Source organism: Suillus discolor (genome assembly GCF_016758755.1).
Source record: "Suillus discolor strain FC423 chromosome Unknown F5147scaffold_2, whole genome shotgun sequence".
In the NCBI taxonomy this organism is placed as follows: Eukaryota; Fungi; Basidiomycota; class Agaricomycetes; order Boletales; family Suillaceae; genus Suillus; species Suillus discolor.
In genome coordinates, this window is record NW_024541249.1 from 860,575 (window position 1) to 881,001 (window position 20,427).

A 20,427-nucleotide genomic window follows, 5' to 3' on the forward strand; every position below is an offset into this window, starting at 1 on the left:
TCCGCTAATGGATCTAATTACGATGACAGCGTGAGCTATATATGTTCCACTACGTCTTGATGAAGCCATTATCAATTTTCAGCTTTAAATCAATTCACAATGCATGAAGAATGGTCACACACGCTCCTCCAATCTGATCCAATGCGCTTCTATCGTCATAAGCGCGACCGCCTACACCAGGCTGTCACGTCCAAGTACACCATCCTTGGTTTCATATCTTCAGGAACGTATGGTCGCGTGTACAAGGCGCAGAGCCTGGAGTCGGACGGGCAGATCCATGCGATTAAAAAGTTTAAACCAGACAAAGAAGGAGATGTTGTCACATATACTGGCATCAGTCAGAGCGCCATTCGAGAAATCGCAGTAAGCTTGTTCATTTTGTTCTGCATCAGAAGGCTTCAGCGGCCAGTTACTCATCTAGCTGAATCGAGAAATCTCTCATGAAAATGTTGTTGCTCTCAAGGAGGTTATCCTAGAAGACAAGTCGATATACATGGTTTTCGAATATGCTGAACATGATTTTCTTGTACGTCCTGTCTGTCTAATATTTTGAGTTGTTCCTTTGACCACGCTTTGGCGCAGCAAGTAATACATCACTATTCGCAAACCCTTCGGATACAGATCGCATCACAAGTTCTCAAGTCCCTGATCTATCAGCTTCTCAATGGCCTGGTATACCTTCACTCTGCACATATTCTTCACAGGGACCTTAAGCCTGCCAATATCCTTATCACTGCATCTGGTGTGGTGAAAATAGGAGATTTGGGACTTGCACGATTAATATACCAACCGCTTCAGCCGCTCTTTGCGGGTGACAAAGTTGTTGTCACTATCTGGTACCGAGCTCCCGAACTCCTATTAGGTGCAAAACATTACAACAAGGCAGTAGATTGTTGGGCTGTCGGATGCGTCTTCGCTGAGTTGGCGAGTCTCCGGCCGATATTCAAGGGCGAGGAGGCAAAATTAGATTCTAAGAAAAATGTCCCTTTTCAGCGCGATCAGCTACTCAAGATTTTCGAGGTTCTTGGAACACCAACTGGTAAGAGGTGGCATATTTACCATTGCGTTTCTCTCACTTCTTTTAGAAAAGGATTGGTCAGGCCTCAAAGACATGCCGGAGTATCAGAATATGAAACGCCTTGACACGTGAATTGTTTCCCTTGCATCCGGAATGGCCTTGGACCGAAATTATTACAGGTACCCAAATCGCCTCGCTGAGTGGTGCCAAACACGCATCCGTTCGCAGCAAGGCTATGATCTCATTCGCCAGCTCTTCGCGTACGATCCGGATAAGCGCCTGACGGCCAAAGAAGCGCTAGCACACAAATGGTTTCAAGAAGATCTTCGGCCGACAAGAAAGTACGTCACATGCAGCCTGTTTTCATGTAGCCTCCTCGTTGTCGCTCACAATAATGTAGCGTGTTTTTTCCTGTTTCCGCTCACCATCTGCCGCCTCAACGGCGAATCACTCAAGATGAGGCACCATCTATGATGGGCATACCGGCACCCACACAGGCACAGACACTGTCGCAAGTAGCTCCGGGGCATGGCCAGGCTCAAGGGCAGCACCTATCACAGCAGTCTCAGGTAAATCTTTCCCAACAATCCAAACCAGGTAGTACTGCTAGTTTCGGTAGCGTTAGTGGGGGAGCCGTTGGAAGCTTCTCAGGTGGTCAGGGAGGTTCTGCCAGAAAGAAGCCCAGAGTTGGATAGCTCATTCTGTCTTGTAAATACGGTTGCTTTGTAGAATTTTGTTGTTTCCATTCCGTTAGCTGTTCAAACTTCCAAACGTTGAACAAGAAAGTTCAGGCCTTGTGCCAACCTTGTGCTCCAAATTTGAATCACGTGATGCTTCTGTTCGCCACACCGATCAAGACGAACGTTCATTTGCACACACCAAGTACTTGTTCGTATACATAGCACCACAGGCTGAGCCCTGTGTTTTGCTTCACCCGCTCCCTTTCACGTTCCTATCATATACAACCCTTAATCACTCTCTTCATGCACTTTTTGCGCAAGCTCTCATGACATCCACACAGTCGTCACAATCTTCACAGCCGAAAATCTCCCACAGTATGGCAGCTGTGAACGGACAAAAGCAAAGGTTCTGGATGCCAGAGATAGCATCATACTTTGTCGCAGGTGGAGCTGCCGGGGCTGCTTCACGCACAGTCGTTAGTCCTTTAGAAAGGCTCAAAATCATCCAGTGAGTCCCTGCATGGTGATTCAATCTCCGTCTGTTCGGATCACCGCTGCATTCTTTTCTCCGGGCACAGCTCGATCTTACAAAACTCTTTTTGCGCTACTAGACAAGTGCAACCGCGAACGTCAGATGGTCAGTACAAGGGGGTCTGGCGGAGTCTTGTCAGGATGTGGAAGGAGGAAGGCTTTAGAGGCTTTATGAGAGGGAATGGGATTAACTGCCTCCGAATTGTGCCTTATAGCGCCGTACAGTTCACTACGTACGAACAATTGAAGAAGGTGTGGGTCATTTATCGGTTCCTTGAAGCCCTCTCATTAATTTTTCTCAGTGGTTTACGGCCTATGGGACAAAGGAACTCGATACCCCCAAACGGCTGGCTAGTGGTGCGCTAGCGGGGATCACGTCTGTTTGTGCGCAGCGATTACCTATTTTACTTTATCATTATCTCATATATTCCGCAGGCGCGACATACCCACTAGATCTTGTACGGTCAAGATTGTCGATCGCAACAGCTAGCATACCTTTGCAGGCTAAACAAGCACTGCCGAGCTCCTCAGTTATGGCAACATCCGGGGCGAAGCAGGCGCTAGCGTCTGCATATCATACTTCTTCCAGCTCATTAAACCAAACGGTATCAAAGCGAGCTGAGCTAACCATGGTCGGGATGACATTGAAAGTGATGCGAGAAGAGGGTGGAGTTCCCGGTCTTTATCGGGGCCTAGTTACTACTGCGGTTGGAGTTGCACCATACGTAGGCATCAACTTTGCAACATACGAGGCGTTGCGTGGGGTCGTGACACCTCCTGGAAAAAATAACGTTGCGAGGAAGTTGGCTTGCGGAGCGATAGCTGGTATGTTCGCACTACACTCACTATTTCAGGGGGTTTCTGATCCGTTACTGCAGGATCCATATCACAAACTCTAACATACCCATTTGACGTGCTAAGACGGAAGATGCAAGTGACTGGAATGGCCGATGGAGGGCTGGGATATCATTACAATGGTGCGTTTGATGCATTACGTTCTATCATTCGCACGGAGGGAGTCCGAGGATTGTATCGTGGACTATGGCCAAATCTGCGTGAGTATGAATCATTGTCCACATGACTTTCATAGACTGAAATATTTGAGCAGTCAAAGTTGCACCTAGTATCGCCACGTCATTCTTCACCTATGAGCTGGTGAAGGAACTATTGGTCACGCCATAAAGATCTATCTACACTTGATCTAGATAAACGACACATCGCCTGGACACACTATACATAATTGTTTTTTATATACATATTTTCCCTCGTAGTATATGTATATATGGTGTATGTAGCATAGAATGGTATAGTGTGACTTGAGACGGAACCGTACGCGGAATGGTCTACGGAGAAATCCGGATTGATATTGGCACCGGAACTTGTATATGTGTGTGGCTGTGTTGCGCAAATTTAGACTCTGCCTCATTTTGAATCATTACGGTTGCCTCAAGGCGATTAGCAGGGAAAGCACACGGCGACGACGGGCGGTAATCTGCCTCTTTGTTTCTTGACCACCATCATCTAGAGCGCAGTCAAGCGCTGTAACCAGCAGCGTTCCGGTGTGCGGTCCTGGCTGACCCGTTTGGACTATCTAGGCAACAATCTGTCAAGCTAAAGTTTTAACTGAACCGGTTAAACGAATATCTTTGTTCAAACCGTCTAGCCCTTAGGATCACTGTTGATCCTATCATTGTTGTTCATGCTACTTTAAATACGCACGGTACGTGTTATGCTATCATTATCTTTTGTAATCGTCTTCTTCTGCTTCCATCCTCACACTCACCGCATTGCTATCTTCGTGCCTTTACGCCTCTTTCTCCACTTGTAACAGATCTGTACTAACTTCCTTCCCTTGCGTTTCAGACCCATAATTATATATTAAAGGCTATCCCCGAGTCTATATCGTGTTTGTCCAAATCTGTCTAGTCGCCTACTAGCATCATGCTTGGAAATCATTCTCGCTCTCAGGACCACCACGTTGTCCAGATCAAGCAACCGTTCTCCATGTCTTTGGCATCACTTTCGTCCTCGTTGTCTTCATCAACTGCATCTTCCACGCTGCTGCCTGCAGGGCCTTCCTCTAGCCAATTCAATATCGCAACCGATCAGCTACTCCCTACATCTTGTTCCTCCACGTTCAAGAGTCGTTCAGGTGGTCTTGTTTCCAACCCAGTACCTTGCTCGTTTCCCTCTGCACCTTCAATGGGTCAGGTAAACAGCCGCCCACAGGTTGCTACGGTACTTTCACCACCGTCATCACCAGCTCCTACTTTGCCGGGCACTAGTCTGTCAACAGGATTCAGCCTTGCCCGTGCCTTTGGTGGACGACGTAAAAAATCCGAGATTCTCAATGTCTCTTCTGGCTCATCGCAGCATAGTGGCAGCAGAGCGAAGGACTCCCAGAGTGGCGACGAGGATTACCCTGGGACCCCACGCAGCGCACCATCCCGCCCATACGGGGCCAAACAGTTGACACTCTCCCTCGCTTCGCATGTGTTCAGCAAGAAACATTCAGGCTCGGCCCCCGCCTCACCTGCGGTGAGCCTTGCGCCTCCACCGCCTCCACCGAAGATTACTGCGCCACATCCCGTGTCACGCCTCGCACCTGTGAACACAGACATCGACCAGCGAGTCTCGGTAATGACTACCACGAGTCCTATTGCGCCAGCTTTGGATTACATGCGCAGAACAGATGAGGCTTCAGAATTTGTGGCATCCAAGGAGAATGAAAGAAGAGATCTCGAGAAATCGGATATGAAGGAGATCCGGAGAAAGAGCGATTCTACGTTGAGCCATCACACAATCAAGCCTGGATTTGGAACAAGAGGCCCTCGCCCAGTCTCAATGGCAGAGTCACTGCAGTCGAATCACACCATCGTTCCGGTTAGCAAGCGCTTGAGTACGTTCCACGATAATTATATGCCTGAAGAAGAAGATGATGGTGAGAGGATTACGGAGAAGGGATTCCACACGCCATTACGCTCTACGTCACCTTTCGGTCCTGGATCACCAGCGTCATCCATAAAAGTGAGCCGGGACAGGCGTTCACAGTCTGTCAATCTTGGCCCTCCCTTAACATTGATGACCACGGCTCCGGATTGTACTGCAGCGACCGTTTCCATGAGCATGGATACCATTCCCGTTGTTCCCAGATCCGTATCAGGGGATAAGGGAAGATCAGTTGTTGAATTCTCAGCCCTGCCTTCTAGCCCAAGAAGGCCATCACCTGTCCCGTCACGCACGAATGATAGTTTATTGGATAGCCGCTCATCTTCTCCTTTGCACCCAGAGCGCAATTTGCCAGACATTCCTGCACCCCACCGACGCATTCCACTAGCGTCACCAGGAACACATTCGCCACCATCATTCAGACAGACAGCTATCAGCATAACTGGTCTTGCCCCTGCTGCTGGCCTTGCTAGGCGTGCGGTTGAGAAGATGGGTCGCGTCTGGGGCAAGGCCTCTTCCTCCACTTCGGGCTACCCACCACCTCCAGGCTGGGCACACAACAATCGCTCGCCCCTCTCACGGGCTACTTCTGGTATCGATGAGCCACCTATGAAGACGCACCGACACGCACCTCATGCATCTTCTGGAAGTTGGAGTGTCAGTTCGGCTGGCTCATCTTCGGATCATGAGGGACTCTTGGCATCAACTGTCCCTATTCTTGGAAAGCGTCTGCGTGGTCCGGTCCGCCTGAGTCCTAGAGGTGCCGGTGTTGCTGGCGGACTTGTTTTTGGACGAGATATGAAGACATGCGTAAGGGACACAGCAATTGACTCTGTCCGCGCCGCGTTGCGTGCCAAGGAGTTCGACAGCAGCACCACACAAGATGCAGACAGCACGCTAAGCAGTGCTCCAAGTCTTCCTTCAGCTGCGCTGGAGAGTCGCCAATTGCCTGCGTTGGTTGTCAGGTGTGCGCAGCACATCCTTACCTGGGGTGTACAGGAGCTTGGGTTGTTCCGGTACGATCTCGTTTGTTATCAGGGGGTATTTATCTCATTCTTCCTTTTTAGTGTTAATGGAAGGTCATCTCATGTCGCAAAATTACGATCAGAATTTGATACTGGTAAGCTTTACGCCTCGATGCAGTTGGATTGGTTACTATTGTTTTCGTAGGTGCCGACTTCGACATCGCTCAATGCAGTCCTGGTGATCTCGACCCTCATGCCGTAGCATCCATCTTTAAGGCCTACCTCCGCGAACGTACGTGGCTGATCGCATCGTGCATGTCGTGCTCCTAACATGTACCCTAGTTCCTGAACCAATTCTAACGAATGCTCTGTCGACTTCGTTCGAAGCTGCAATGACATCGGAGCGTCTCACACACAATACGTCGGAACCTACCCCAAGTCCACGGAACATCCACCCTGGATTGCGCAAGCCTCCTTCGTTGTCTACTCTGGCTATGCCAAATTTCTCTGGATTGCATCCACCATCAGAGCTACTCCGCAAGGCACTCTCTTCGCTGATTGCCCGCCTGCCACAAGAAAATCGTGATCTTCTACTCACAGTCACAGAGCTGATCAACGCGACATCCCAACGCAGTCAAGACACGAAGATGCCATTGAACAATTTGTTGCTTGTCTTGTGTCCAAGCTTGACCATGAATCCGTCCCTGTTGCAGGCGCTATGTGAAAGCCAAGGTATCTGGGATGAAGTTCAGGATCTGGTTGCTCCTATCCGCCCTTCGCGGGAGAGCGTCCCGTCCCTTCACGACGTTCTAGAAGAAGAACAACTCGACAACCAAGATGATAGGATAAGCCCAACGCACGACGACACCCAATCCTGTCGGGCACTTCCAGGGGTTCCTACCGATGACGTGGTTGAGCCACTCACTGCACCAGCGAATACGCCTGTTGATCTTAGCTCATCACGGTCTTCAATATCGACCAGGCAGAGTCTGGATGCTGCGGGATCTACATCTGACACACCATCATTTGCACATACAGATGATAGTTCTTCGTTGTCCCAGTCCTCGCAGCGCGAGCATCCCATAACCCCGCCTTCAGTTAACATCCAACTTCCAAACCCTTACTCCCTGCCGTCGCTCTCCTCCTCGACGTCGTCGTTGTCCAGTCCTTCTATATCGTCGAAATCTCCCATTCGGTCCTCCAAGCGTCTTCCATTCCTGGATGACATCACTGAACCTCAAACCTCGGCCTCGCCACACACCCTAGTTATCGCCGATCCTACACTTATCTCACTACCCACGTCTCGACCTGATCAACCACAATTCCAGTTTCCTTCCACTGGCGGAGAATTCGCACAGCTGCACACAGTTATGCATCGCAAATCAACTCCGTCTATGTCATTCCCTGGTGTCCAACAGGCAGAAATCACTCGATCCAACTCCTTTGCTTCCCGCGCAAAACGCATGAAAAAACCATCTCTTCACTTACTCTTTTCCAAACGCTCTGCTTCACCCGTGTCTTCACCCGTCAACTTCGCCCCAGCATATTCACGGAATTCGTCGACTTCGGAGTCACCAGTGTCCATGATGACAGCTCAATCTACCGGCAGATTTAGCTTCCCTCCCGTGCTGAACACAAAAATCGACTCGTCTTCCATCTCACTTGCGCTAGGTATTGAGGAGGAAGAGCAATCGGATATCGCTACTTCTGTTGGGCATGGAACTGCCAAGAACGTGCCTGCGGAGCCTCGTGAGTCGATGGCCCTGCTGACGCCAGTATTACCCGGTGGACTTCCAAGATCTCCGGCGATGATGACCTCGCGAGCACCCTATCGTCATCTCGATGTCTCCTTTCCAGACGACGATGAATTTAGCGAGGATGATTGGACGCAAAGCGTGCTGTTGGCGGGGGATGCAGTCTGGTGAAGCGGTAATTAAAGCTATAAATCATCCACATATTCCAGGCAACTTCTAATATTTCCCTTGGACTTTTCCCATCTGATCTGCGGGCGGGTCTCACTTATCATCTCACGTCGCTCCATAGGCTTGATTCACTTATATACGCCAATCTAGGTTGTTTCGGTTTTTGTTTTGTTTTTCGTGTTGAGGCCCATCTACAACAAACGTGACAAGTATACTACACGCATACCCCTTCTTTTTCCCTACACCATTGATAATCTTGGTTTATAAAACTTTGACGTGGGTGGTCGCTTGAACTTTATTGATTGATGTCATAAGGCGTGAGGCCTAGCCTGAGTCTGCTCCACTGGTAGACTAGTATTTCGAACGCACCACTTCCATTGCATACAGAATTGATAGCCAGCTTCACCATCTCTCTTCCCGCTATCATGTTGTCAGATTCCATCAAGACCCTGCAGCAGAAACTTTTTAGAGGGGCTGAAGATACCAATGACTCGGACATTCAACAAGCGGATTCGCGTGATCCTGGACTGACCATCCAAATCCCAAAGGCAGAAGTGGCACCACTGGTTCCCAAACCACCGCCAAAGACTTCAAAGGCCATTTCAGGGGATCTCAAAACTCAGGAATATGGTTCGATCAAGAGCTATAGACAGCGGTTATCTGAAGCATTAGGCGTGGACTATCATGGAGTTGAGAAATATCGTTTACTGCAGGATGAGAATCGTGAGCGTCACTGGAAGCGGTGGGGACCATATCTCAGTGACAGGCAATGGGTAGGTGCAAGCCTCGTCTCGGTGATCACGCACCAGGTTGATGAAGTCATATTAGGCAACTGTACGAGAAGACTACTCAGACAATGGTGACGCCTGGAGTCATTTCCCCCATGAACATTCCCGATCCCGAGCGTACAGATGGGGCGAAGATGGCATTGGTGGCATATCGGACAGTCATCAGCGCCTTTGTTTTTCACTTTCTCTCTGGAATGAGCAGGATTCCATCCTGAAGGAAAGGCTATTCGGAGTCACCGGCCACCAGGGAAACCACGGAGAAGATGTCAAGGAAATCTACTACTACTTGGATTCAACTCCAACTCATTCATATATGAAGTTCTTATATAAGTATCCTCAACGCAGTTATCCATACGAGGAACTAGTGAATGAGAACGTTCACCGTGACCGGAACGTTGAGGAGTATGAACTTTTAGATACGGACGTCTTCGATGACGATCGTTACTGGGATGTTTTCATGGAGGTCGGTTTCTCCTGCGTGTAGCAATAATTGGTGATAACAAAATATCCAGTATGCGAAAGACGAAGACGATCCAGACAATGTTTACATCCGTATTACGAGCTACAACCGAGGACCTGACCCCGCTACCTTGCATATCATCCCGCAGCTGTGGTTCAGGAATACCTGGTCCTGGCCTGCACATAAACCGCTCATGCCATCTCTATCCGCTGCCACTACCAATGGTGATATTAGCTACATCAAGGTTAAACACCCTGAAATGGGGGGGAACTTCCTGTGTTGCCTACCGTCTCCCCCACCTATGGGTCCGGACGGGGAATTTGTTGGTGATGAAGATGCTGTTATAAAACCAGATTTATTGTTTACAGAAAACAACACAAATTTCCGCCGATTATATGGCGGCACGAATCAGAGTGTATACGTGAAAGATGCCTTTCACGATCATATCATTCCATCACACAGACCTCAGCGAGAGCGCTCAGACTCACAAGGGACGGATGGCTCGAGTACTCCACTTCCAGCAGTACCTACCCCTACTCGCGACGCTCCACTCGGGGAGTTGTCGTTTGTGAGCCCCGAAAAATGTGGAACCAAGTCTGCCGCGCACTATATCTTCCGCGATGTCCCAGGCCGAGGTGGATGTGCCGTGGTTCGTCTGAAGTTGACCCCACTTTCTCCTAATAGGGACAGAAGCCTCGAAGACGAGGGTGCTTTTGATGATGTCGTAGAGGAGCGCCGGCAAGAAGCAAATGAGTTTTATAATTCTCTGCTCTTTGGTCCCATCAGCGATGACTTGAAGCAAGTCATGAGGCAAGCACTTGGAGGCATGCTTTGGACGAAGCAGTTCTATTACTTTGTACAAAAGGAGTGGATCGAAGGCGATCCAGCCCAACCTCCCCCTCCACCTGGACGCCAACATATTCGTAACAAGGTTAGTCCAATATGCTTACCGATCTATTCAGCACTAATTAGTCCACAGCACTGGCGTCATATGCACATAGAAGATATTCTTTCCATGCCCGACAAGTATGTTGGCAGCTCAGTTGTTTTAGGTTGTAGCTCACGGAAGGCTTTCCAGATGGGAATACCCTTTCTTTGCGGCATGGGACACAGCATTTCATTGCATCCCCCTCGCCGTAGTGGACCCTGTATTTGCAAAGAAGCAATTAGATATATTGACTCGAGAATGGTATATGAAGCCTGATGGTCAGATTCCTGCATACGAATGGAACTTTAGTGATGTAAACCCACCGGTGAGTGTCTGTATTTATTCGCGAGTGCACCTTCTAAATGATCCGTGGACTAGGTCCATGCCTGGTACGTAAATTAGTCCGCGATGGCAGGATCGCATCGCTGATAGTGATGTAGGGCGACGTTTAGAGTCTTCAAAATAGAACGTAAGCTTACTGGCAGGGAAGATATGCCTTTCTTGGAACGTGTTTTCCAGAAGTTACTGCTCAATTTCACGTGGTAAGTACGAGTGGGCTTTTCTACTCCTTCGTCACCCCTGATTCCCGCTTTTGAGGTGGGTCAACCGCAAGGATTCTGGGGGGAACAATGTATTCGAGGGAGGATTTCTTGGACTTGATAATATCGGCATATTTAACCGTTCGGAGCCACTCCCCACGGGTGGAAACCTGCGTCAGGCGGATGGCACTGCTTGGATGGCATTTTATTGTTTGAATATGTGAGCTCCGTGGCACTCCCGGATTTTTTTTTTGTTATATATTCATTATTTGTCAGGTTAAACATAGCCCTTGAACTGGCAAAGCACAATGCTGTATATGAAGACATTGCTTCCAAGTTCTTTGAGGTGGGCCAGTTCTGTCAGTCAAATTCTACAAACCCGCTTACTTTATCTTAGCACTTCATATTCATCGCAGATGCTATGACTTATAGATCAGGTGAACACGAGTCGAGCCTGTGGAATGAAGAAGATGGGATGTACTATGACGCCATTGAGTTTGGTCCAGGGAATTCGGTTCAGCTTCCCGTAAGGAGCCTTGTCAGTCTCATTCCTCTCTACGCGACCCTTGTTTTGGAACCTGCCGTAATCAATCGATTCCCTGGATTCAAGAAGCGCATGGAATGGTTCCTCGATAACCGGCCTGAAATATCGGGAAGAAATATGGCCAATATGAGGGGTGAGTCGATCACATATTTTCGCGTGCTCTATTCACCATGTGGTAGCTGGAGGTAGGGGCGAACGGCGTTTACTTGCGTTGGCCAGCAAAGAACGTCTGGTGCGCATACTGGAGAAGATGCTAGACGAGGATGAGTTCTTCAGCGAATACGGCATTCGTTCGTAAGTATTTTCCACGTAGCGGTCGCTGGGCTGCTCTAATGAACGGAGATAGTCTATCTAAGCTACATAAGGAAAAGCCTTGGGGGATGCAGGTGAACGGAGATTGGCATGAGGTAGGGTATTGGCCTGGAGAATCTCACTCTGGAATGTTTGGTGGAAACTCAAATTGGAGAGGGCCTATTTGTAGGCTCATTTAACTATTCCGAGATTGCCCGTCTCTAATTGGTTTTCAGGGCTTGCCGTCAACTTCCTTTTGATAGAGAGTCTGCAGCGGTTTTATCAATATTACGGCGATGAGCTGCAGGTAAGCGTAAATGGTTTGTACGTCCCTTCACACTGACACTTCTTCAGGTCGAATGTCCCACAGGAAGTGGAGATTATATGAACCTCGTGGAGGTGGCAGAGGAGATACAACATCGTATAATTCACATTTTTGGACGTGACGTGGAAGGCAAAAGGGCTACCAACGGTGGGAACGTGAAGCTTGACCAGGACCCGCATTTCCGCGATTACGTCTCCTTTTATGAGGTAATATTTTATCAATACTTCACGCCTGAGCTTACACCCTATATCTCGGCAGTTCTTCCATGGAGATACGGGACGCGGTTTAGGAGCATCGCATCAAACAGGATGGTGAGTCGCATGCTATTATGGAGGTAGAACGGGTGTAACCAGCGGTGTCTAGGACTGGCCTCGTTGCATATCATATCCTACAAAGCGGTGTCAACTGTCGGCTGCCGAAAACTCCACGAAGTATGTGCTCTTGCTGTACACTTGACCGTTATTGACCTTTTTTTGTAGCACCCCGCAGCCTCGTCAATCATTACTTTGATGTGAGTGGCATCTATCAGGGTAATTAATTATCTGGCTTACATAGCACCGCAGGAAACAATTGATTCTCAATCGGAGCACGGTGGAGATGCACAATCACTGTACAGTGCCATTAGTGCACTAGAGCTGTACACATTGGGCGACATCTCTCCCGATGCACTGTGATATCTGACAATGGTTACCTTCCGATTCGCTTATCATATAAACCACGCCTTGTCAATGTTAGATGCGAAGACATACCTGTACAACTCTGTACAGAATACACGATGTATTTGAAACGTAGCAATGAGTGCAGTATTCTAATAAAAATTACACGTGACTAGTGCTCCACTTTTAGATGATACGAATACCCAAGGATTCAAAGTACTGCACAAAGGAAGGAAGAGAGCCATGTGAGTTGTCAAGGAAATGTGAACCACATAGGATGGCCTTCGAGCCCGATGAGCACCTGAATCAAGGAGGTCAGAAAGCGAGAGAAAACCATATAGAACGAATGTGGTGCGAACATGCCAGTGATACATATATTATGTACAAAGAGAGAAGTGAGTCCGCCTGGGAAACAGCAAATTATGTATGTGAAGGTCGAAGAGCGGAAGACAAGATAGCGATGCAATATGATGAGGGCAGAATCATGTCACGTAGAGTGTGACCTGTCCGCCTGGTCGGAACGACTCGAAAGCCATTTGAACATCTTCGGTGGAGCCTAGAGAGACCATATCTCCGTCCTCATCCTGATATCTTACCCGCAAAGGGATATCATCGCGGCGCGGACCACAAAGACGTATTTTCTTGCCGACTTTGTCGACAAGGTCGTAATATTCTGTGCTTCGCGGGACCTGGATGACGAATATGTCTTCGTTGAAGTGGACTTTCACCTTGACTGGAGGTGAAAAAGCGAAGTGGGCGGCGCCGTTAGATACCATGTTCTCAAACGTCTGTGACCGAGGAGATCGGAGAGCCGGACCACCACCAAGAGATGATTCGCTGGATCCAAATGGAGTGATCGGCGAGGAGCTGTGTGGTGACTCTTCTGACGAACCCCCACCCGTCGACTGACTCGATCCGCTACCCCGTTTGCTACTAGAAGTAGCAGAATCCTCTGAACGGTGAGTCCACTTTACGTTGCTAGGAACAGGAGGAGGCGCAGGCACTTGTGGTACGTATGCGCTAGGCTGACTAGCACTCCGTGATCTGCTCAACGGAGGTGCAGTACTGCCATTCATAGCTGGTGATGTTGTAACACTACGGGAACCACCACTATCATACAAGGCCTTTAGCCTCGACGAGCTGATTTGGCCTTGCAAAGGCATTCGAGGCGGACGGTCTGTTCCAAAGCTTGCAGCAGAATTGATCCTGTTCGCCATAGGACGGTAGGAAGGGGGGATAGGGGGACCGGCTCCAGGTGGCAGAGGTAAAACGCCATTGTTCGACCGCCATTGCGACATGACGTGACCATTGATGTCTTCCGTCTTGGCTCGGGGACGGTCATCGACAATAGTTGACTCGCGTGGCTCAACAGGCATGCTCTGCATTCGATGCATACCCATGGGTGTGCCACGACCGGATGGCGGTAGGCTTGCAGGAGGGTAATCCTCACACTCGTCCTCTGGATCGAACCCGAAACCCTCGGAGGACGGGTAGCCAGGTTGGCCACCATTAGAATAAGATCCAGCCACCGAGACATCATCACTGGTGCTGTATGCATTGACACGATGGCGAGTGCTGGCTGGATGAGGTGGAAGGCTATGTGGGGGGTGAGCATGTGACATCGACGAGGAACCACGGTCATGGACATATGACGGTGAACGTGCCATATGCACAGCAGGAACGGATGCATGAATGCTGTGTTGAGCCATGAGTTGGGAGAAATTTCGTTCTGATGCCCTTCGACTGGCAACTTCCTTGATGAGGCGATTAATTTGAGCTTCCCACTGTCGTAGTTGCTCTTCGGATCTGCAACGAAGGGTGAAGAACTCGAGGTCATCATCGCCTCGCCACCACACAGCCAGGGAATGGGGGTTAACTGTCGATGACGCTTGAAGAAAATTATCAATGTGTGACAACTGCAAATGCCGGCAGACCTACCAACTGAATTCCGGTTCGAGCTGGGGATAGCTTGGGTGACATTGTTCAAGAAGATGCGACCTTTCAGCAGGAGAGGAGTGTCCTTGCGTTTGTTTGGTGAAGTCATGGGTGGCGGAGCAGGCACATGTAAGCCATTCTGCTTCTTAAGAATAGAATTATTCTTTCCACCGCGTTTGCTATTTTGAGGGGGAGGTACTGCCTCCTTACAGCAAAGTATGATCTTCTCGAAGAGAAATACGTGGTATTCCCGATCGACGTCAGACTTGGTGACGGTGAATATATCGTCGAGGAGAAGAGTACCGAAATTGGATAAGTGATGACCCTTCCAGTCTTGTACGCGGCCTTCCAGATTTTTAACTGTCTGGACGTTTTCGGCCCGTCTTTGTGCCTCGTTGATCTTATCGGTAATGCGCTTAGCGGCAGCCGATCCAGCTTGCAGTTCCTCAAATTGCGGGTAATCAGTGGCAGATGTAGCCTTAATGAGTGACTACAAACATCCAGTCAGATTCATGATGATTAGATATCGGCCAAATTATCTTACGTCAAGGAGCAGTGGGTATTTGCAAATTCGCTGGACTGGTTTGATCAAAAAAGCAGGCAATTCCGATTTGGCGTTGATCAAATTATTATGGACCTGAGGACAGCGATCAGTATATGGATATTCCTATTTTTAGGATATGTCGCCACGCCATACGGTGGAACAGCCCAAGGTACAGGAACTAGCAAGCTCACCGAAAGATTCTGCTCCTCGGCCACCATTAGATCTACTGCATTGGTATAGTTTGCGCAGTAGGGTTCATATACTGCAAAGTCCTCTTCCTATTGTTCCCAGAAGGAATCACGAATAAGAATCACCAGTAAGAAAGATACAATTGAAAAACACGCACATTTTCCAGAAAGAGAAGTCCCCAGCGTTGATCCCGCCACGCCATCTCTGCGGTGCTTTCCAATCGAATAAGGAATTTCCTTTGGAAGTTCAAAAGTTTGTTCAGTCCTGGGAAAAGGTAGTGGATGGTGTCTTGGTCAATTGTATTGCTTTGCGACAACGCCGTAGCATATCTCTATTGTCAAATTTAAACAAGAAATCTTGAATGTAAATATAGAGTACGCGCCTGCATGACCTCCAAGTCTTGGACGTATTTCCGTTCGGTCTCTACCAACTCCCTGATAATATTATTCCGGGCGGTATCCTGTGGGCAGGCAGGAATGGGCGTATGTTGTATATCGCCCACTAATGAGTCAAGTGAATCATGCGTAGGCATCAATGGTGGTGACAAAGGCGCTGCATCGAATAATGCAGACGGCAACATGTTAACAATGGTGGTCACAGTGCTGACAACCTAGGCCATAATGAGGTGTTAGAGTGATCGATGAGGATAACTCATGCGCGCACCTTGACCAGACCATCTGTAGAGTGTCTCTCCCATAAATCTGTCACTGTGAACTGCTCGCAGTTGTCCAGATTCTTGATATTCATGACAAAAATTGCAATAGCGTGTTTCTTTGCGCGTTCATTACTGACGTCGAAAACAGAAGGATCCGTCTTGACTGTAGGTGGATTTGTTCTTCCAGGAAGAAGTTCGTATAGGAAACAGAGTGATATTCCGAGTGAGAAGCAGTCCCATAATTGCGTGACAGGATCGGTAGATTGACGAAGAGAGCCTGACTGAGATGACAGTATGAAGAAATCGGAAAAGCCAGGGATGCGCATTAAACGAGTTCGCAATGAAGAGCATTGCTGGTAGAGAGATGTTGATTGAGAAGCTGCCTTGTTGAGGATATTGTTGTTAGCGACTGGAGTTTCGATTACAAGACCGGGATTTGCTGCTATTGATTTTTTACGGGTAGCTACGTTCGCCATGATGGCGGTTTAAAGAGAAAGGGCACCCGGCACGATGACTAACGATGAAGATGAGTGAAAGGACAAGTAGCAGTCGTTAACGGGGAGGAACCGTTACAAGAGATAATACTATTTAAAACTCCGATTGGCCCTGTTGATTTATACAAACAATTCAAAATACTAACCTTTCCGTCTTTTTTTGTTCTTGTCCACAACAATACATTTCATTGTCTCTGACCTTGTGTTATAGCATCTAAGAGCACCTTATAGAGCAACTAGCTCGGAGCTCTCTTCAGCTTAAACTTTTTAATCAAAGTGAGTCGTCCACTGTAATTCCTTCCACTTCAAATCTCCGTTCTATCGCAAAATGCTATTAATATCATATGTTACAAGTAGTAGTAGGGGTATTACAGATACGTTCGTCACCGCCCCTCCGGCGCCCCGATCTCATAGCACCAGGGTGTGCGATGCACTCATCAGCTATCCGAGTTGACGCCGCACCGATCCGGCAGAGCTTACTCCGGGTACTTCTTCACACTGCCTTTTATAGATCTTTTTTGCGTGCACACGGCTCCATCACCAAGAAGTTCAAAATTCACGAGGTCTTCCAAAGTTCTAATTCGTATGGGCGTTTGTTCATAGCTTCCTGGTTACCCCAGCGAATCCCGGTCACGAGGTCTCCAATCGCTTAATGGGAGTTTGTATCACTTGCTCTGCCTCGATACGTGTTCCATATTAATAAAGCACACCGTATGGACCACCCGTGCCAAACCAGTTGAATATGGGTCGTGTTCATGAGATATGTTACTACTGTTACCAGTGTGTGCACTCTCGTCGTAATCACGCGGTATCTTGATAAGTACTGTTCCGTCGACCCTTACTTCTGGTGAGAGAGTTTATCAGCAACATCGAGATACTCAAAGCTCACAGAAGAGCGCCATGAGGCTTCATGTACCGTGCTTCGTGGGATGTTGTGTGTATGTCTTTTACGACTATCGTGTAATGTATTCTCATGATCATATTGGTCCAAGATTCCAATCTATTGGTACATTAAATTCCATGTGCCTTCACACCAGACGCGTTATGACCGTTGATGATAGTGAGCACCGATGATAACTTTTCGTTGATATGTTTTAACTTGTACTGTCCATACGTACCAAATGGATAAAGCTTAAGGCCTAAGGGACGACTGTCGCCCTGTCCATGTCAGGGATAAACGTTCAAGCAAATCTAGGAATAATATTTCACGACTCGGGCTCAGACAGCTTGTCCTTGACATTAACACTGTCAAGAACATTGACTACTATATATATCGACTGTCATATGAGCCTTCCTCGCCCGAATGTAAGTTACCGGTTTACCCCGTAAACATCCTCAAGTTTAAAGTACATTTATAATAAACGCAAGACTCTCAAGGTTCCTCCCCATTGTCATCAATGTCAATGTTCTCGCCATTTCCCAACTGCTGAATAAAGTGATCAATCTTGGCTTTGTGTATACGGTGGTGTTCCTGCCATCCCTTCCAAGGATGATGAGGATGCTGTAAAAAAGACCAGGTGAGCCAGCTTAATATAATACCGAACAGTGATGACTGACTATACGACCAAACGCCTGGAAGATTTTGTCTGACGTCCCTTCCGGCTTTGTGAAAAAGTACTTCGCAAGAAGGATGTCATCTCCACGGCTGTAACGCATCTTCTTCTCCGGTGGTTGAGGTAGAGGTTCATCCTCTTCTGTGCGGTTGAGTTCATGCTTGTGACGTCGCCAAAACTTCATCCATGATGCGCGCGAGTGATGCGGAGCCTTGAAAGCGATGAGTAGTCAAGAAAATAAAACGGTATATTTTGAGTCGGTTACCTTGGTGGCAACATCCTTCCAAAACGCGACCATATCAAATCGCTCTTGGGACCTAGATACATCATGAAACCACCGCGGAAAACCCTTTTTTGGGGAACTTACTTCCGGTACTCCATGAAGCGCACCAGGAACGCAACATCCTCGTCCGTGAAAGCTACCCCCTTTCCTGTTGTACTCCTGAAGAGAGCACGAGGTGGCGTCGGAGACCGATTGCGTGGACGACCAGCATCTTGTTGTAGCCGAGCCTGTGCAGCCGCGATGATGCCAGGACCCGTAGTTCCGAGTGGCGGTAGTTGCTCTTCCTCTTCAGGCTCAACTTCGCCTTCAGGGCGGGGCGTACTGTTGTCGCCTGTGTCCATTGAGTAACCACCCAACCGGATCTGATGTTTATTGCAATATCGGCGCCAAGAGTAAAATCTGCGACACTCATCAAATCAATAATATCGTCTTACTTGAAACAGACTCACGTATGATGGGGCGCCTACCATGCACGGCAGTATCAGACAAATTGAACAGCACCAAAATGTAAGCAGCTTACTTTGACTGCGATTCTCTCACAGATTTCTCTCAAACTGAAGATAATTTAGTACTGGCTGCGATCTAACTGCAAGTACTCACCTCAAGACGAGACCTTGTTCTTGACAGTAATCAATGTATCGCTTGAGGTATAATACATCATCAGAGGTAAACAGGTTTCCTCCATATGTGCTTTTAATCACGCGCGTTGGAGGGGTCGGTGAATGTGCTGGGGGATTTCGGCGATTCAGTACAAGAGCGGAAGGTGAGGCGGCGGGGGGCGCCTAACAATGAATAATAATGTTACATTGATATATCATGCAGGAATAGATGAAATGAAACTTACAGTATTACGAGTGCGCTTACGACCACGAGGCTTCTCAGCAAGAGTACTATCAGCAGGAACCGAAGACGGACCAGCGGTCGGCGGTCCGGCCTCTGCCATGTAAGGTGCAGTCTGATCATAAGGATGCTCATACTGATATTGATCATATGAATGGAAACCGTGACCAACACGCATGACAACTTACCGAAGCAGGGTCGTAAGGATAGTCGTTGGCTGGGGGAGCCCATTCAGGACGGTCATCGCCGTATCTATAATCATAACCTGCCGCACTCGGTCCAGCTACCATATGGGGCGGGGGCTGATTGAAGGGCGTCACCCAAGGCTCATCCCGATATGGATGTGTTTGTCGGGCAAGCATTGCAGCAGTCTGAGGTGAGGTAATGTGCGTTTGCTGTGGTGCGATGGCATTTGGCGCTTGCCATGATTGTGGCGGGGCAGCTGTCGGCGGCTGCATACCTCGAGGCGGTGCGTGCATTGGATGACCGTACACAGGATAAGCGTAGGATGTTTGAGGCGGATGAACCATGGGATCTCCGGGGGGCATGGGAGGCATTGCTTGCGGATGGGGAGCCATGGACTGCATTGGAGTCGGCTGAGATGTGGAGGGGCGCGTCTGATCAGTCTGGGACGGGACGACGGTAGGTGGTGTGACTCTGGTAAGACCATTCAACACGGGGAAGACCGATCGGTAAAAAGAAAAACAAACTTCTCCGTTCCAGTGACCTTACAACCGGCCCAGTTGTTCTGGAACGTTTGAAGAGCGCCAGCACGGACGCACTCATGAATCCAGCGATAATGGAGAACGATTTTACCCTTTTTACCGGCGTACTGGCGGTACAAGTTTTGGCCTGATTCCTTATGTGGATCGACTAAGATGCAGTTGCATGAATTGTGGCGGACATGACAAGGATGTGTACTCACCAAGAATGTATGGCGTCCCACTGTACCCTGGTGATGATGTGCCGCCGTGTTTCTGCCGAAGATGGGATTTAGTAACACATCGTCGACGGTTCAAATACACATGATCCAATCCGTACGATAAGTAACTGAAGGATGGCCTACCGTTACGAGTTCGACGAGCGCGTCTCTATCTTCCACCTCCTTCTCGATGTACACATTGAGGGGAGTTCCCATCATGGGCTCGAGAAAGAGGTCGCCACCGGGGCCATCAGCGGTGGGCGATGCATCCTGGCCAGAGCGTAAGGATATACTTTGTTCATGCTGATTGCGTCTGGTGGAACGCGCTGGTGCCATGGGTCTCAGCCAGGACTCCTTGATGTAATGATAGAAGTGGTGGTTGGGGTCAAGTTTCTGAGGCGGAGTGGCAGGAGGCT

At 48.7% G+C, this 20,427-nt stretch overlaps 6 protein-coding genes across 6 annotated transcripts; 4 read left to right on the plus strand and 2 right to left on the minus strand.

Moving 5' to 3' along the window:
• Nucleotides 1–34: 34 nt before the first annotated feature.
• F5147DRAFT_665256 (kinase-like protein) lies at nt 35–1,793 on the plus strand. The gene is made up of 6 exons (XM_041435091.1): nt 35–363; nt 422–526; nt 583–1,039; nt 1,086–1,146; nt 1,198–1,359; nt 1,419–1,793. Exons 1-6 carry the CDS (start codon nt 100–102, stop codon nt 1,711–1,713), a joined length of 1,344 nt encoding a protein of 447 aa, XP_041299586.1. The 5' UTR covers nt 35–99; the 3' UTR covers nt 1,714–1,793.
• Nucleotides 1,794–1,851: 58 nt separating this feature from the next.
• Nucleotides 1,852–3,556, plus strand: F5147DRAFT_665265 (mitochondrial carrier domain-containing protein). The gene is made up of 6 exons (XM_041435092.1): nt 1,852–2,206; nt 2,310–2,481; nt 2,532–2,613; nt 2,665–3,054; nt 3,108–3,284; nt 3,338–3,556. Exons 1-6 carry the CDS (start codon nt 2,025–2,027, stop codon nt 3,409–3,411), a joined length of 1,077 nt encoding a protein of 358 aa, XP_041299587.1. The 5' UTR covers nt 1,852–2,024; the 3' UTR covers nt 3,412–3,556.
• A 328-nt stretch (nt 3,557–3,884) lies between these two features.
• F5147DRAFT_121088 (uncharacterized protein) lies at nt 3,885–8,410 on the plus strand. Its single transcript, XM_041428130.1, has 5 exons — nt 3,885–3,949; nt 4,093–6,194; nt 6,246–6,298; nt 6,349–6,435; nt 6,486–8,410. The coding sequence occupies exons 2-5, from the start codon at nt 4,171–4,173 to the stop codon at nt 8,066–8,068; spliced, it is 3,747 nt and encodes a 1,248-aa protein (XP_041299588.1). The 5' UTR covers nt 3,885–3,949; nt 4,093–4,170; the 3' UTR covers nt 8,069–8,410.
• A 6-nt stretch (nt 8,411–8,416) lies between these two features.
• Nucleotides 8,417–12,700, plus strand: F5147DRAFT_665277 (Six-hairpin glycosidase-like protein). Its single transcript, XM_041435093.1, has 18 exons — nt 8,417–8,838; nt 8,894–9,316; nt 9,366–10,244; nt 10,293–10,339; nt 10,392–10,566; nt 10,620–10,630; nt 10,682–10,783; nt 10,839–11,000; nt 11,057–11,126; nt 11,178–11,457; nt 11,504–11,618; nt 11,671–11,801; nt 11,852–11,922; nt 11,970–12,146; nt 12,199–12,251; nt 12,304–12,371; nt 12,420–12,451; nt 12,504–12,700. Exons 1-18 carry the CDS (start codon nt 8,491–8,493, stop codon nt 12,612–12,614), a joined length of 3,255 nt encoding a protein of 1,084 aa, XP_041299589.1. The 5' UTR covers nt 8,417–8,490; the 3' UTR covers nt 12,615–12,700.
• A 378-nt stretch (nt 12,701–13,078) lies between these two features.
• On the minus strand, nt 13,079–16,395 carry F5147DRAFT_767237 (uncharacterized protein; the record flags this gene model as incomplete). The annotated part of the gene is made up of 7 exons (XM_041440858.1): nt 13,079–14,484; nt 14,535–15,021; nt 15,076–15,168; nt 15,222–15,353; nt 15,422–15,595; nt 15,656–15,874; nt 15,928–16,395. 7 exons carry the CDS (start codon nt 16,393–16,395, stop codon nt 13,079–13,081), a joined length of 2,979 nt encoding a protein of 992 aa, XP_041299590.1.
• A 1,010-nt stretch (nt 16,396–17,405) lies between these two features.
• Nucleotides 17,406–20,422, minus strand: F5147DRAFT_121156 (uncharacterized protein). The gene is made up of 12 exons (XM_041428131.1): nt 20,156–20,422; nt 20,015–20,066; nt 19,800–19,962; nt 19,278–19,746; nt 19,094–19,225; nt 18,850–19,031; nt 18,770–18,803; nt 18,699–18,712; nt 18,334–18,648; nt 18,232–18,283; nt 17,971–18,177; nt 17,406–17,914 (listed from the first exon to the last, which is right to left on the minus strand). The coding sequence occupies exons 1-12, from the start codon at nt 20,345–20,347 to the stop codon at nt 17,786–17,788; spliced, it is 1,941 nt and encodes a 646-aa protein (XP_041299591.1). The 5' UTR covers nt 20,348–20,422; the 3' UTR covers nt 17,406–17,785.
• Between the last annotated feature and the right edge of the window lie 5 nt (nt 20,423–20,427).

What these genes read in the sequence shown, in the direction of transcription:
- F5147DRAFT_665256 (XM_041435091.1), top strand. Translation starts at nt 100, where the DNA reads ATGCATGAAGAATGGTCACACACGCTCCTCCAATCTGATCCAATGCGC. An exon ending in GCGCCATTCGAGAAATCGCA is followed by an intron (nt 364 to 421) that starts GTAAGCTTGTTC and finishes TTACTCATCTAG; the next exon opens with CTGAATCGAGAAATCTCTCA. An exon ending in ATGCTGAACATGATTTTCTT is followed by an intron (nt 527 to 582) that starts GTACGTCCTGTC and finishes GCTTTGGCGCAG; the next exon opens with CAAGTAATACATCACTATTC.
- F5147DRAFT_121088 (XM_041428130.1), top strand. Translation starts at nt 4,171, where the DNA reads ATGCTTGGAAATCATTCTCGCTCTCAGGACCACCACGTTGTCCAGATC. An exon ending in CAGGAGCTTGGGTTGTTCCG is followed by an intron (nt 6,195 to 6,245) that starts GTACGATCTCGT and finishes CTTCCTTTTTAG; the next exon opens with TGTTAATGGAAGGTCATCTC. An exon ending in TAAGGCCTACCTCCGCGAAC is followed by an intron (nt 6,436 to 6,485) that starts GTACGTGGCTGA and finishes CATGTACCCTAG; the next exon opens with TTCCTGAACCAATTCTAACG.
- F5147DRAFT_665277 (XM_041435093.1), top strand. Translation starts at nt 8,491, where the DNA reads ATGTTGTCAGATTCCATCAAGACCCTGCAGCAGAAACTTTTTAGAGGG. An exon ending in TTGCTTCCAAGTTCTTTGAG is followed by an intron (nt 11,127 to 11,177) that starts GTGGGCCAGTTC and finishes ACTTTATCTTAG; the next exon opens with CACTTCATATTCATCGCAGA. An exon ending in AAATTGGAGAGGGCCTATTT is followed by an intron (nt 11,802 to 11,851) that starts GTAGGCTCATTT and finishes ATTGGTTTTCAG; the next exon opens with GGCTTGCCGTCAACTTCCTT.
- F5147DRAFT_121156 (XM_041428131.1), bottom strand. Translation starts at nt 20,347, where the DNA reads ATGGCACCAGCGCGTTCCACCAGACGCAATCAGCATGAACAAAGTATA. An exon ending in CGCTCGTCGAACTCGTAACG is followed by an intron (nt 20,067 to 20,155) that starts GTAGGCCATCCT and finishes CATCTTCGGCAG; the next exon opens with AAACACGGCGGCACATCATC. An exon ending in AAGGTCACTGGAACGGAGAA is followed by an intron (nt 19,747 to 19,799) that starts GTTTGTTTTTCT and finishes TGGTCTTACCAG; the next exon opens with AGTCACACCACCTACCGTCG.
- F5147DRAFT_665265 (XM_041435092.1), top strand. Translation starts at nt 2,025, where the DNA reads ATGACATCCACACAGTCGTCACAATCTTCACAGCCGAAAATCTCCCAC. An exon ending in CGTACGAACAATTGAAGAAG is followed by an intron (nt 2,482 to 2,531) that starts GTGTGGGTCATT and finishes AATTTTTCTCAG; the next exon opens with TGGTTTACGGCCTATGGGAC. An exon ending in GGCTTGCGGAGCGATAGCTG is followed by an intron (nt 3,055 to 3,107) that starts GTATGTTCGCAC and finishes CCGTTACTGCAG; the next exon opens with GATCCATATCACAAACTCTA.